At 46.0% G+C, this 12,752-nt stretch overlaps 2 protein-coding genes across 3 annotated transcripts; one reads left to right on the forward strand and one right to left on the reverse strand.

Annotated features, from left to right (window-relative positions):
* The first annotated feature begins 1,558 nt into the window (after positions 1 to 1,558).
* plk1 (polo-like kinase 1 (Drosophila)) lies at positions 1,559 to 5,756 on the forward strand. The gene is made up of 11 exons (XM_068322070.1): positions 1,559 to 2,231; positions 2,597 to 2,765; positions 2,954 to 3,098; positions 3,182 to 3,275; positions 3,363 to 3,588; positions 3,715 to 3,754; positions 3,896 to 3,993; positions 4,079 to 4,156; positions 4,460 to 4,614; positions 4,700 to 4,882; positions 4,965 to 5,756. Exons 1-11 carry the CDS (start codon positions 1,869 to 1,871, stop codon positions 5,139 to 5,141), a joined length of 1,728 nt encoding a protein of 575 aa, XP_068178171.1. The 5' UTR covers positions 1,559 to 1,868; the 3' UTR covers positions 5,142 to 5,756.
* Positions 5,757 to 6,568: 812 nt separating this feature from the next.
* palb2 (partner and localizer of BRCA2) lies at positions 6,569 to 12,662 on the reverse strand. Of its 2 annotated transcripts, XM_068321609.1 has the most exons (12): positions 12,250 to 12,662; positions 12,100 to 12,159; positions 11,840 to 12,020; positions 10,362 to 11,696; positions 9,045 to 10,267; positions 8,799 to 8,951; positions 8,382 to 8,464; positions 8,128 to 8,277; positions 7,937 to 8,053; positions 7,568 to 7,655; positions 7,283 to 7,482; positions 6,569 to 7,207 (listed from the first exon to the last, which is right to left on the reverse strand). In XM_068321609.1, the coding sequence occupies exons 1-12, from the start codon at positions 12,325 to 12,327 to the stop codon at positions 6,973 to 6,975; spliced, it is 3,903 nt and encodes a 1,300-aa protein (XP_068177710.1). In that variant the 5' UTR covers positions 12,328 to 12,662; the 3' UTR covers positions 6,569 to 6,972. The 2 variants fall into 2 exon arrangements, 1 of the variants encoding a protein (XP_068177710.1); XR_011036910.1 differs by lacking the exon at positions 6,569 to 7,207 and having other exon boundaries at positions 7,422 to 7,482; positions 7,568 to 7,744; positions 7,925 to 8,053.
* Positions 12,663 to 12,752: the final 90 nt, after the last annotated feature.

Here is a 12,752-nt window from a genome sequence, read left to right on the forward strand (position 1 = left end):
CATTTAAAAAAAGAATAATGGAACTCGGTGCCTTCATGAATTCTGGTTCCATGAGTTGGTCCTCTTCATTATTCTAAAATAAAAATATATTATTCCGATTCCCCACAAAAATTTCCAAAAGCAGTAAATATCATGATTCATATTTTAAAGCTTCATGCCACAGCCTCAGCTTTTCTATTTTCATCATTCTCATGCGGATGTGTTATTAGTGCCATTATTAGCATCAAATGATACACAAAGTGAATATTAAGGACAATCAGTCCCGTGTAAAAATAGATTCTATATTTGCACAATGTCACATCGTGCTGTTTTGGATGGTAAACACACTCATTCATCAGCTCTGTTCACATCCACTTCATCTCCTCTGTTTATGCATATCAGTTTTATAATCTGCAACTGAATGCAGAGGCTCCTCTGCCATGAATGAAAACATCAATTAAAAAGAGGAGTGTCGCTTCTGAGAGGAAACAAAAAGGATGACTGTGTCTTAGAAGATTTGTTTTACTGGTCAGGATATTGACTTAAAATGTGGGGCACACTTATTGAATGTTATGTTGTTGTACTATCTTTCAACAAATGGAGTGAACTAACTCAATACTACACTAAGACCTGAGTTTTTGTTGAATTTTATTCCCATCATTAAAAAGGAGTTGGATCTTCCCTTTGTGGCCTGCACAAAAGCTCTTTCAGTTATCACTAATAACTCCATAATTTCAAATTTCTTTCAGTGCATGGTGGCTCACACGGACACAAGTTTAATACTTCACTATTTCATCATACTCCCCTTTGGGACAATCCCAACGTCCCTCACAAGATAGCAGACAGAACTTAAAAACAATAAAGGCAGTCAATGATTTATACACATAATTTTTTTTCATCATTTATGTACATACTGCATTTTCATTTGTCTTTTGCACTCTTTCAGTCCTTTGGTCAAGCAAACTACTAACAAATATACATATGAGAAGATCCACACATCCGGATAAAAATATTAAATTTAAGAAAAGCAAGATCATCGTGGAAACACAGTTAAAATAGCTGACTTTGACTTTCATTTGCATTAGGGAAACCAAGTTTCTTTACTGTCCACATGACAATAAAGGCTATGAATCAGGCTGCATTTTACAACACATAAAAATTGTTTTCTCTTATTTCTTACTGAAGCAAAATTGCATATTCTACTCTTGTTTTATATGATACAATCATTTAGAACCCATTAAAACGCCTAAATCCTAAATAAACACGTGAATCAAATCTATGACTAAAACGCCTAAATCCAATGAATTCCTCATCACGTGAAAAATTTAAATCCCTTTTGGACTACATTTCCCGTCAACATTATTTTAGGAAAGGAAGTGAGAGCAACAAAATTCCAACCAATCATACCGCACAGTTGGAAACTCTCGCCCTGCGATTAGCTACATTTGCACTAACCTTCCCACAATGCCTCTTTGCCCCGCCTTAGAATTCAAATCGCGTGGACCAATCAGAGAGCGTCTTAACGACTGAGGCAGTATTTTAAACTTGTATCGGAAACTGTTGTCAAAACGCAGTTCGGGGGTAACGCAGCAGACACCGAGGGAGGACACCGGAGAGTAAAAATAGTTTCTGCATTTGATGTTTTTGGATCTTAAGATTCATACGAAGGGCAGTTTTATCGTTTAGTGAAACGTTTGAGCATTTTTCGCGTTAGTTTTTGTTTTTCTCACCGTTATATGGATACAAGCTAGCTTCCACGGCTAATCTAACGTCGGTTGAGGTAGGGTTAGCATTAGTTTGGCCTTTGCACGCATCATCGTCACCGCGACCACCGAAGAGTTTTAAAACGTTTATTTTTTTAAAGTCAAAGAAGATTAATTCCATCCAAAATGAGTGCAGGCATCCCGAAGCCGGCCAATCCTTCGGCACATGTCGACCCCAAATCGGCTCCTCTTAAAGAAATCCCTGATATTCTGGTTGACTCCCGCGCCATGAAGAGATACGCCAGAGGAAGATTCCTCGGAAAAGGTGGTTTCGCCAAATGCTACGAAATTACAGACGTCGAAACGAAGCAGGTGTTCGCCGGAAAAATCGTTCCTAAGTCGCTGATCCTGAAGCAGCACCAGAGAGAGAAAATGACCTCTGAAATCGCAATTCACAAAAGTCTCGACCACCAGAACATCGTCGGGTTTCACGGGTTTTTCGAGGACGATGACTTCGTCTTTGTCGTCCTGGAAATCTGCAGGAGAAGGGTGAGTGTACAGGTTGTTGTTGTGTTTTTTTAAAAATGAAAACCATTCCCTGAGTGAAGCATTCGAGGTCGATTGTTATAACGATCCTTAACGTCCTGGTGGGGGGAGCTGAAACTGCAAGAAACACTAAGTTCATGTTTAGCTTGGCTCTTTAACACAACCTAAATATTTTATGTCAAAGGAGATAAAAAATAATATGTTACTGTCGACTTTAGTCCTTTTTTGTGCAATCCTGACCACATCCAAACATTTAGAATCTCTCTCCAGCCCATTCACTAAAGTTTAGGATTTGAATCAAATTTTTCCAACAATTTGCTCTAATCTACCCGGCTTTGTTTTAATTCTAATCTTCATTTCTGTTTCAGTCCTTGTTGGAGCTGCACAAACGCCGTAAGGCTGTGACCGAACCTGAGGCTCGCTACTACATGACACAACTGCTGAAGGGGGTCCAGTACCTGCACAACAACCGGGTCATCCACAGAGACCTGAAACTGGGAAACATCTTCCTCAATGACGACATGGAGCTCAAGATAGGTAATTCAACCTGCTGGCGTGCAAATGATTTCAAGTCTCTGCTCATACCTCAAATAGGGCTAGCACCTTCCTTTAACTAATATAGAGACGGACTAGTTGATACATTAATATATCCTGACATTTTAAATGGAACTAGTTTGATTTTAGCTGGCTTGTTTTACCAAATGTTGCCCGTCTACACCTCTTAGGGGACTTCGGTTTGGCCACTAAGATTGAGTTTGATGGCGAGCGGAAGAAGACTTTATGTGGAACGCCCAACTACATCGCACCTGAAGTGCTTTGCAAGAAAGGCCACAGCTACGAGGTGGACGTCTGGTCGCTTGGGTGTATACTGTAAGTCTGAACTCGCTGGACGACTGACTGAGTGGCCCAACAGCAATACCCTTTGCTCACATAACGTGCTTGCTGTCCCTTAGGTACACTTTATTGGTGGGTAAGCCCCCATTTGAGACCTCCTGCCTGAAGGAGACCTACAACCGCATCAAGAAAAACAACTACACCATCCCCTGGGTAAGCTGGACCAACGTAGCACACAGTCAGTCGTTTTGGCATGTCTTCCCTCCCCAGCATGACTTAACCTTCCCACTGTCCCTGCAGCACGTCAACCCGGTGGCGTCCTCCCTCATCAAGCGGATGCTGCACGCCGACCCGGCTCAGAGGCCTACTATCGCTGAGCTGCAAGCGGATGAGTTCCTGACGTCTGGCTACGCCCCCTCCCGTCTGCCCACCACTTGCCTCACCGTGCCCCCCAGGTTCTCCATGGGCCCCTCCGCAGCCATGGAGCTGAACCAAAGGCGCCCGCTAACCGCTCTCAACAACAAGGGTAACGCTCCCAGCAGCTCTTAACGCTGACAAGTTATTAACAGCTTTCTTTTCTTCGCAGTTAACTGTATCTGAATCTTTTACGTACCCAGGAAGTGTTAATTTTGTGGTTTCCTGTTTCTGGCAGGGACAGAGAAGGTGGATGCGAAGGATGAGCCTGCGCAAAGGTGAATACTTGAATCTGTCATGTGACCTTTGGACAAGGAGTGGTGGTTTAACTCATTTAAGCACATCTCAAGTAAATGATGCTTGATTCTATGTGAGCATAGTCTTTAATTAAATACCATGACTTGTGTGTTTTTGCACAGGGAGGGAGAACCGTCGGAAAACCACCTGAAGGACCTGCTGCAGCAGCTCAACAGCTTCGTCGCTGCCAAGCCCTCTGAGAAGGCGGTCGTCTGCCAGGGTGAGTCCGGCTTTAGCTTTGACGATCTCTTTCCTGTCACGCTGGAATAAAAAGAATTTTCTCTTTTTTGTTTTTGTTTTTTTAGGAGAGGCAGAGGATCCTGCATGTATCCCCATCTTCTGGATCAGCAAATGGGTCGACTACTCTGACAAATATGGATTAGGTAGGTCGGAATCTGAATCCATGTCTCATCGCTTGATTTTAGATAGATAGATAGATACTTTATTAATCCCGGAGGAAATTGCATAATTTATTCTTGTTTCAAACTGTCATTTAATCACAATGATCTTTATTTCATTCATTTTTGACTGACAGGTTTATTTTGGTAATGAATAATTATGCTTTATAGCTAAAATCTATTTTGAAGTTGCCTTTAAAGTTTAAAAAGAACGGCTGAAGGACGCTGAGGATCAAAGCATAAAGCTGTACCTCAGTCCTCAGTTCTAGTTTCTCCTGTGTGCTCCAGGCTACCAGCTCTGTGACAACAGTGTGGGTGTGCTGTTCAACGACTTCACCCGTCTCATCATGTACGCCGACGGGGACAGTCTGCAGTACATTGACAAGACGGCGGCCGAGTCCTACCTCAACGTGCGCTCCTACCCGTCTGCTCTGAACAAGAAGGTCAGTGTTTAACTCCACGTTTACTTCTTCACCTCGTGGATGATAAATGTGTTTGATTTCATGTTCTTCCTTTTTTTTATTCTAGATAACATTGCTTAAATATTTCCGCAACTACATGAGCGAGCATCTGCTGAAGGCGGGCGCCAACATCGCTCGGCGGGAAGGAGACGAGCTCGCCCGGCTGCCCTACCTGTCCCACTGGTTCAGGACCAAGAGCGCCATCGTGCTGCACCTCAGCAACGGCACCGTTCAGGTCAACTTCTTCCAGGTAAGAAACGCGCCGCCTCCTCCCCCACCGCCCGATGATGTCTTGACGACGCCCTGAACCTACACCCCCCCCTCTCTTCCAGGACCACACCAAGCTGATCCTGTGTCCGCTGATGGCCGCTGTCACCTACATCGACGAGAAGCGGGAGTTCCGCACCTACAAGCTGTCTCTGCTGGAGGAGTTCGGCTGCACCAAGGAGCTGGCCAGCCGCCTTCGCTACACCAAGCTCATGGTGGAGAAAATGCTGGACAGATGCTAGTTTTTAGCCCCCATCTCCGCTGTGGACGTCTGATACACATCTTCAATCACGTGGCCTTTGTTCACTGTCCACCTCTTCATGTTTACCATCCTCTTGGGAACAAATCCTTTTATTTTATTGATCGTTCACACCTTTCCACGCCATTCTGACGCTTGTCTTTTAATTCCTTGTGTTGCCGCTGATTTCTTTTCCTACTATGAATAGAAATTTCTGTCTTTAACCTTCTTTTTTTGATAAATGTTACTCTCATCAGAAAAAGATTCCCACATTCATCCCTCAGTTGAAACGTTCATGTCTTCTCTTTGCATTTGTGGATTTGATCTTGTAACATTTGTACCTTTTAACCCCAGATCTGAGTAGTTGATGAATGTGTGTTGAGACCTGGTGTGAGGATGGGAAAAGAAAATCTGTGTTCTGCTTCTCTAGTTTTATCTGGGTTTTTGTGTGTGTAGAGAAACGGTCCGTGTCAACACATCGCCACCACTTTGTTTTTAGACGTTTCTTTTTTTCTTTTCTTTTTTCAACTAGATGTACAGAGTTGTGTACATACTGTTGAATGAATGAATGTTGTAAAGAGGAAATTTACTCATTTAAATAAAGACTTTCTTAAAAACAGCTGATTTCAGTCTTTAACTAAAACAAAATGTACGTTTTGAGACTCACTCGTTCACAATAAAGTAAAGTTTTACAAAAGCTAAGCCTAAGAAAAAAAATTCGCGTCTGTGGAACATTTTTAAGTTTGGTCTCAATGGGCGGCATAATTAGTGCATTACCGCCACCTACCGGACTGGAGTGAGGGATGTAAATCAAAGCTTTTAGGTATTTTTTTTCTTTTATCACTAAATCTAATAGTGTTTTTCCACTAAAAAAAATTGTGGCTTTAAATGAATCACCTTTTACACACCCCCAGCATTTAATGCGATCAACCGATTGAAAATGTACCCACTGTGGGACGAATAAAGCACTATCACTTCAACAGATATAGACCATACAGTAAATCAGTGTTTAGTGCCTCCTGGCGGAAACAGAGCGCTATTACAGCTCCACTGTTCACACATGGTGAACGGTCTCTGTTCTGAGTCAACTGTTGACATCCAAGAGTTTTATTTTTGCCATGTAAAAATGTATTTTCTCTTCATTGTGTGTGTTTTTCATGATCCAATTCATCAGAACATAAACATTAAAAGAAACATTTTTACAGACAAAAGAGCTCTGAAAGGTGACCTCAGTATTAACAATAGTTTGTAAATAATACACTATATTTCGGCGACGTTCCCATGATAGAAAACAAATGTATGGAACTAAAAAAAAAAAAGTTTCTCTCCCATAACTTTCTATAGTAACCTTTAATATGATTCACCTTAGTATTTCAAATGCAGACAAAAACATGACAATATTCAAAATTTAGAGAACAAAGTTTAATGTACGGTAAATATTAAAACCAAACTTTGCTTATATATACTTATTTTTCTTTTAACACAGGAAATATAAACAACAGATTCAAGTAAACGTAGTCATAAAACACATTTATACATTAAAGAGGTCTACTAAAATAGAATCTCTGAATACAGTAGACCGTTTGGCACAAACAGGTTCAGTGCTCGAAAACGAGAGTGGAGGAATAAAGCTTTACCAGCAGCCAAAGACTCATCGAACTGTGTTGAGCCAATAGAACAGAGAACTCTTTATCTTTGTGGCTCGGTGGGTTGAAGGTCACAGTTTATTTAGTTGAATGAATAAAACTTTAAAAGGCGTCTCTCAGCTGAAATCATGTTAAAATCCTCCAGTCGTCTGACAGAAATCTGTCTCTCCTTGTCGACGGCGATCAGATTTAACGCTCAAGTCCGAGTGAAACGCTGCCGCTGTAGCGGTGCAGCGTCACGTCTCCGTTGTGGTGTCCAGTCAGCAGCGTGTCTCCCCTTCCCCATCGTGCCAGCTGCCAGCCTTCGCTCTCAGGAGCCCCCACCATCATGGAGGCCCCCCGACACCCAAGCTCCCACACGCAGACGCAGCCGCTCTGGCTCAGGCCCACCACGCTGCAGCTGCTGACGTCTGCTTCACACAGCCTGTGGAGAAGAGGTGGATGTGAGTCATGGTTATGTGCGAGAGACCCCCCGCCCCCCCCAGAGTCATCGTCTTACCTGCCGGACCAGGATGTGGGCGGATACAGCCGAGACGCTGGAGTGGATTTCCCATTCAGAGGGTTGATGGCGACCAGTGAAAGCAGTGCAGTCTTTTTTTTCTCCTCCTTTTGCTCCTGATCTTTCTCTGTGGCCTCGACTTCTTCTTCCTCCCCCAGGGAGCAGAGGAAGTGATGCTGCAGCAGGACGAACAATACCCCCTGTGCACAAAAAAACCACACAGGAGTAAAACCAGGAAGCGTGACGAAAACGGGCCAACGGTTGTCGCGGAGACAGCCGACTTACGCAGTCGGAGTATCCTCTGAGACAGGCGGCGTGGGACAAACCGTCTCCAAACACGATCCGACGCAGCAGCTGCCCCGTCCTCACGTTCCTTCATGGGGACGATTTAAAACAACAGATCGCATTTTGTCTCAGCCCAACCAAATTAATTACATCATCAGTTATCTGTAATTGTGTTGTCTGCAGTTGCGAATTATGGAAATATCACAGGAAAAAAGAAATACAGTAGAACCTCGAGATAGGACTGTTTTGATATACGAGCCATCGCTCTGTCCATATTTTTGATATTATTTTCGGTGGATGAATACAACATCAGTGAGACCGGATCTCGTTCTTTACCACGTGTTGGTGGATGGATACAGTGATTCATACCAAACAAAGAGGCGCCCTCCCTCGTCCGTGCCGATCAGAGCATCCGTAAGTCCGTCCACTGGAGCGAGAGCCCCGACACAAACGCCAGGAGATGTCAGAAGCTGAGAGCTCGGCGCGCTGGAGGACAGAGATGAAAGCTTAAGATTCCTGTGAGATGAGAAGCTTTAAATTCAACCCCAGCTCTGCCTTACCTGCCGCAGTCCGACAGAGTAAACGCCCGCAGGGCAGAGCCAGAGGCTTCATGGGAGGAGGCGACCACTCTGGATTTGGGCATCCCCACCACCGCCTGGACAAGCCCCTCACAGAGGAGCAGCTGACGGACGCTGGAGCAGGACAGCAGTCTAGGCAAAGAGACGACGGGGAAAAAAGAATGAATTGTTAAAAAATTTAACACCAATAAAAATTAAAAAAAGCAGTAAAGCCTGGGAGAATTTGCTGCGCTCACCTCACTTCTGTGATTTCTAACTGACCCAGCGTCACACACATCAGCTCGGCAGCATCCGGGACAGGAAACACACTGATCACAGGCTAGAAAAACAAACACGACGATCATAAACCGTTACATCCTCAAAGCTCCGCCTCTAAACTGTGGTTACATTTGAGCTTCAACAGACAACGACGGATTCGTTTCAAATTATGTACAGCTTTGAAAAAATGTCACTTCCTGTTTGATTCCATGCACTTCGTTCAGATTTTGCTGATGTTGTCATTCCTCCTAGACTTTAGTGTAAGGCTACAAAGTTACACATTTATTTTATTTATTATTTATTATTATTATTTATTAATTTTTATTTTTTCATTGGTGACAATAAACAAACAATCTGGACAGGATGTTTTATTTTGAAAGGTAACCGGTGCTCACCTTATTAAAGGTCCAGGTGTGCATTAAGCTCCAATCAGATTCTGACTTCTGGCTCCAGAGACAAACCGCCCACTTTCCAGCTGCTGCCACATAAAACCCCCCCGAGGGTGCAGGCAGACAGCAAACGTCCACCAAACGGCCCCCTGCTGGGGCCTGAACACACACACAGCAATACACACCATTCAGTTACTGAGGATGTTTCAAACCGCACACTGAAGTGGAACAGAAGTTAGTGACGCTGCTAACCTTCAGCGTGGCCTTGCAGCTCATGCCTCCGTCCTGCAACTGGATCCCGGGGGCCGTCGGGGGCTCAGGAGGTTCAACATTCTGGGACGGATCCTGGATCTGAGCAGAGGGGGAGGTGGGAGGCTGGCTGAGAGGGAGGGAAGTGAGGGACGGACAGGGAGACAGGACTGGAGGGGACAGGGCCTGAGTGGAGGGGCTGTAAGGGGGAGGCAGAATGAGAGCCGGGGCAGTGGGTGACGCTGTCAGGGGGAGGGCAGCAGGTTCGGGGTACGGGGTGAGTCCCAGCGCTGGTAGTTTGGGTTCGGAGAGGAGAGTGGAGGAGTAGGGAGCTGACGCCAGGGGGCTCATCAGGAGCTGGGAGGGGGCTCTGTGCAGAGCGGCAGGACTTGTGGCGTCTCCAGGAGGTGGTTTCTCTTTCTGATGCGGAGCAGGAGACTCTGCTGGACCTTCACGGTCATCACACGCCTGTAGAGTAACAGCTTTGGCTTCGCTTTGGTGACTTATGGAGGTCTGATCCTCCAGAGTACGAACCAAACCTGCTGGCTCTTCTACCCGACTCAGAGTTAAGTCCTTTTGGCCTCCAGGTCTGTCGGTAACGTTGATGTGAGGTTGTGTTTTAAGAGACCGCTCAACGTTCGTCTGTCCAGGACTGGACAGACTGACAAAATTTTTCTCCGTGTAATGATCCAAACGGTCGTCACCATCGTGAACCTGATCATCCTCACACTTTGGGTGAGGATGATCAGTCTGCTGCTCTCTGAGGGCGTCTCTGCTGGATGTCTCTTCAGGTGAGGCCCGTCCTGTTGGTTCACCTGTGGGCTGGCGTTCTCTGATCACATTCTGGACGTCTACTGACTGCGAAGCATCCTGCTTTCCTTCAGCGAGATTGGACGAACACGAGGTCGTAGGAGTGAGGCTGAGAGGAAGCGGAAGAGGCGTCACCGGATCGCCGCCATCGCGGTGTGTTTCGTAGCGCCGGATGCTACTGCGTGTGTTGGAAGACGGGGACGCAAACAGTTCGACTCCTGATTCCACAGCGACTTGTCGGAGCTTGTGCAGCTTCAAAAAGGCAAATTGATCATCAGGGAGATGGAAATCTTGTACGATGTCAAAGGTCATCAGCTTTTTCGCCAGTGGGCCGAGGGACAGAGAGGGAGGAGGAAGAAGAGAGGTTTGTGAAGACGGAGAGGAGGGCAGGAGGAGGGACTGGAAGGAATCAGCACCTGTGGGACGAAAAGAAAGAAACACAATGTTGTGATTAATATAACACTCTAATTCACTATTTTTTCTCTGACACAAACACATAAAGATCCTTACTCATCTGCGAAGATCTGCTCGTTCTGCTGCTGTTCAGAAATATGGGATAGACCCCATGTGCAGCGGCGGAGCCAGACTCAGACTGGGCCGTGTTCCCACCAGGACAAGGCTGTGTAGCTGTGCTGTGGGTGGAGGCGGGTTGGGAGGCATCTGTGGCTGGAAAAGTTTCTCCTGGACTGAGCTGATGAGAGTCTAAACTAAGAGAACGTCGTGGCGTCTGAGCTCTCCTCCTCCTGCTCCAGCTTCTTCTCCTCTTCCTACCTCTCGATGGAGGAGCGGTGGCGATGGCGGGAGAAACACAAGAACCCACGTCCATTTGAGAAGCTGAGTTTGGAACTGATGTCTCACCGGAGCTCTGGCTCCTCAGCCCAGCAGACGCGTCCGCTGCCGGCGATGAGTCCACACGGCGTCCTGCAGACGGAGATGGCGCGCGACCGTTCCATCCTTTGCCGCGGCCTCGGCTCCTGCGATGTCGTCCGATGTTCAGCTGGGAGAGGATGACGGCCTGCACGTCAGGCTGGCTCTGTGACGATGTCATACGTCTCGTGGTTCGGATGTAGTACTCCGCCGGGAAAAGCAGTCCTTCCACAAGAGTGCAGGATTCCAGGAGTCCGGCTCCCTTTACCTCACACCCACTTTTTTCCTCTTTTTTTTCAACCGAATTCTCAGGAATATCTTTATGTTCCATTTTCTTTGTCTCATTTTGATGAGTGTTTTTATCTCTACTGTCACACGACCTTCCATCTTTCTGTCTGCTATTCTCACCATCTTCCTCTCCCCCTCTTTCCTTTCTTCCTCTGTTAAGTGTGCTATCTTGATTCCTTCCATCAGTTTGTATATCAGGGGTCTCACATGTGAGCAGCAAAGAGACCGACTCTGCTTCTTTTCCCCCCTCAGATCTCAACTCTGCCTCTTTTTCACTTTGTTCTGGTCTTCCCAGTTTTTCCTCTCCCTCCATATCTCCTGTGTTGTCTTTTCCACAAGTGTTCCAATGTGAAAGCAGCAGAGAGGGAGATTCAGATTCTGTACCAGAGAGCTGATCTTCATTTTTACTTTCAACCTCTGTTCCCTCATTTTTAAGTCTTCCTTCACGTCCCTGATCAGTCTCCATTCTTTCACTCTGCTCCCGTCCTTCTTCACTGATGTCCACAATAGTGCCAGCCTCAGTGCTCCTCTTTTCCCATCGCAGACGGCTGCGTCGAGACCTGAGGCGCAAGGCAGGACTGGGTCTGTGAGCTTTGGTGGCATCACAGCAGGGATGTGTAGTTTGTGGACCATCAGAGGGGAGCGAGAATCTGATCACCTGGGGCGTCCTGGTGTCTGAATCTGTAGGACCTGGATAAAAACAGAAAACTGGTTAATTCTAATTTGCGCTTCTCAGAGTAGTGACAGTTTAATGTTTTCATATAGTTTACACACAGTTCAACTACAATGAAGTTTAGCATCCTGGTTGTTGCAGCTGATTAGGATAGACTCACCTCCAGTGTCTCTCTGGTCCTGGGGTAAACCTGATGCTGCCCTGTTGGGGGTGTGCAGCCCAGGTGAAGCAGACTTGCAGCTGGGGTTAGACGTAACCTCTGGGTTTCTCTGGTCCTGGTGGTTTTGTTCTGCGATCCTGCTCCTCACATGTTTCCGCACTGCTTCTGAACGCTCTGCACGCTGTAAGACAATCACCCGCAAAGTGAGACAGACTAACGACAGCGCGCTTACAGGGATTAAATCTAATAATGACTCTTACCTGCAGTCTCTGGACTGTCCGTAGATACTCCTTTTGTAACAGTGCTAACTTCCTGCGAAGCTGAATAGGTAAAACGTTAATGTGTAGTAGCTGAAGGAGGAAGACACACAGTTCAGGGTGGCAGTGGGTGTGTGAGCAGCACTGCATTACCTTCTCCTTGTCATCACAGTGTAGTGTTGTCCTCAGCTGCTCCTCACAATGGAGGATATCTGCCACATTCCTCTCCATCCCGTTCACTCCACACCACACACACACACACACACACACACACACACACACACACACACACGCACACGATGCTACAACGCAGCTAGCAAGACATTTTAGCTGTTGTAGCGCATTGTAGCCATAAATGCTATCTTAACCTGTGGATTAAGTAAACGCACGTTCCCACGTCGTTATATTCCGAGCTACACTTTCACGTTACGAGTAAATAAAAACGTTTTCTACACATAAACGTGTCTATTTTTAAACCATTTGAGTGACAAAGTGTCTTGAAGTGCACTATAGCTAACACTTCGGCAGACTTACTGCAGCACCGTTGATGTTCCGACGTAGGTTGTTTTGGCGATCGATCGTGCGTGTATCGATTTAGTTCTAATCTCCCGCGAGTCCCTCGAGCAGGCACGAGCAGTCGTCTTCAGATGACTCGA

The sequence above is a fragment of the Antennarius striatus genome, chromosome 8 (genome assembly GCF_040054535.1).
Source record: "Antennarius striatus isolate MH-2024 chromosome 8, ASM4005453v1, whole genome shotgun sequence".
NCBI lineage: Eukaryota > Metazoa > Chordata > Actinopteri > Lophiiformes > Antennariidae > Antennarius > Antennarius striatus.

Excerpts from the sequence above, each read along its gene's own strand:
- plk1 (XM_068322070.1), top strand. The coding sequence starts at position 1,869 with ATGAGTGCAGGCATCCCGAAGCCGGCCAATCCTTCGGCACATGTCGAC. Across the intron at positions 2,766-2,953 it reads CGACATGGAGCTCAAGATAG|GGGACTTCGGTTTGGCCACT; the intron begins GTAATTCAACCT and ends TACACCTCTTAG. Across the intron at positions 3,276-3,362 it reads ACAACTACACCATCCCCTGG|CACGTCAACCCGGTGGCGTC; the intron begins GTAAGCTGGACC and ends CTGTCCCTGCAG.
- palb2 (XM_068321609.1), bottom strand. The coding sequence starts at position 12,327 with ATGGAGAGGAATGTGGCAGATATCCTCCATTGTGAGGAGCAGCTGAGG. Across the intron at positions 7,483-7,567 it reads TCAGAGGATACTCCGACTGC|GGGGTATTGTTCGTCCTGCT; the intron begins GTAAGTCGGCTG and ends TTTTGTGCACAG. Across the intron at positions 7,208-7,282 it reads CCCACATCCTGGTCCGGCAG|GCTGTGTGAAGCAGACGTCA; the intron begins GTAAGACGATGA and ends TCTTCTCCACAG.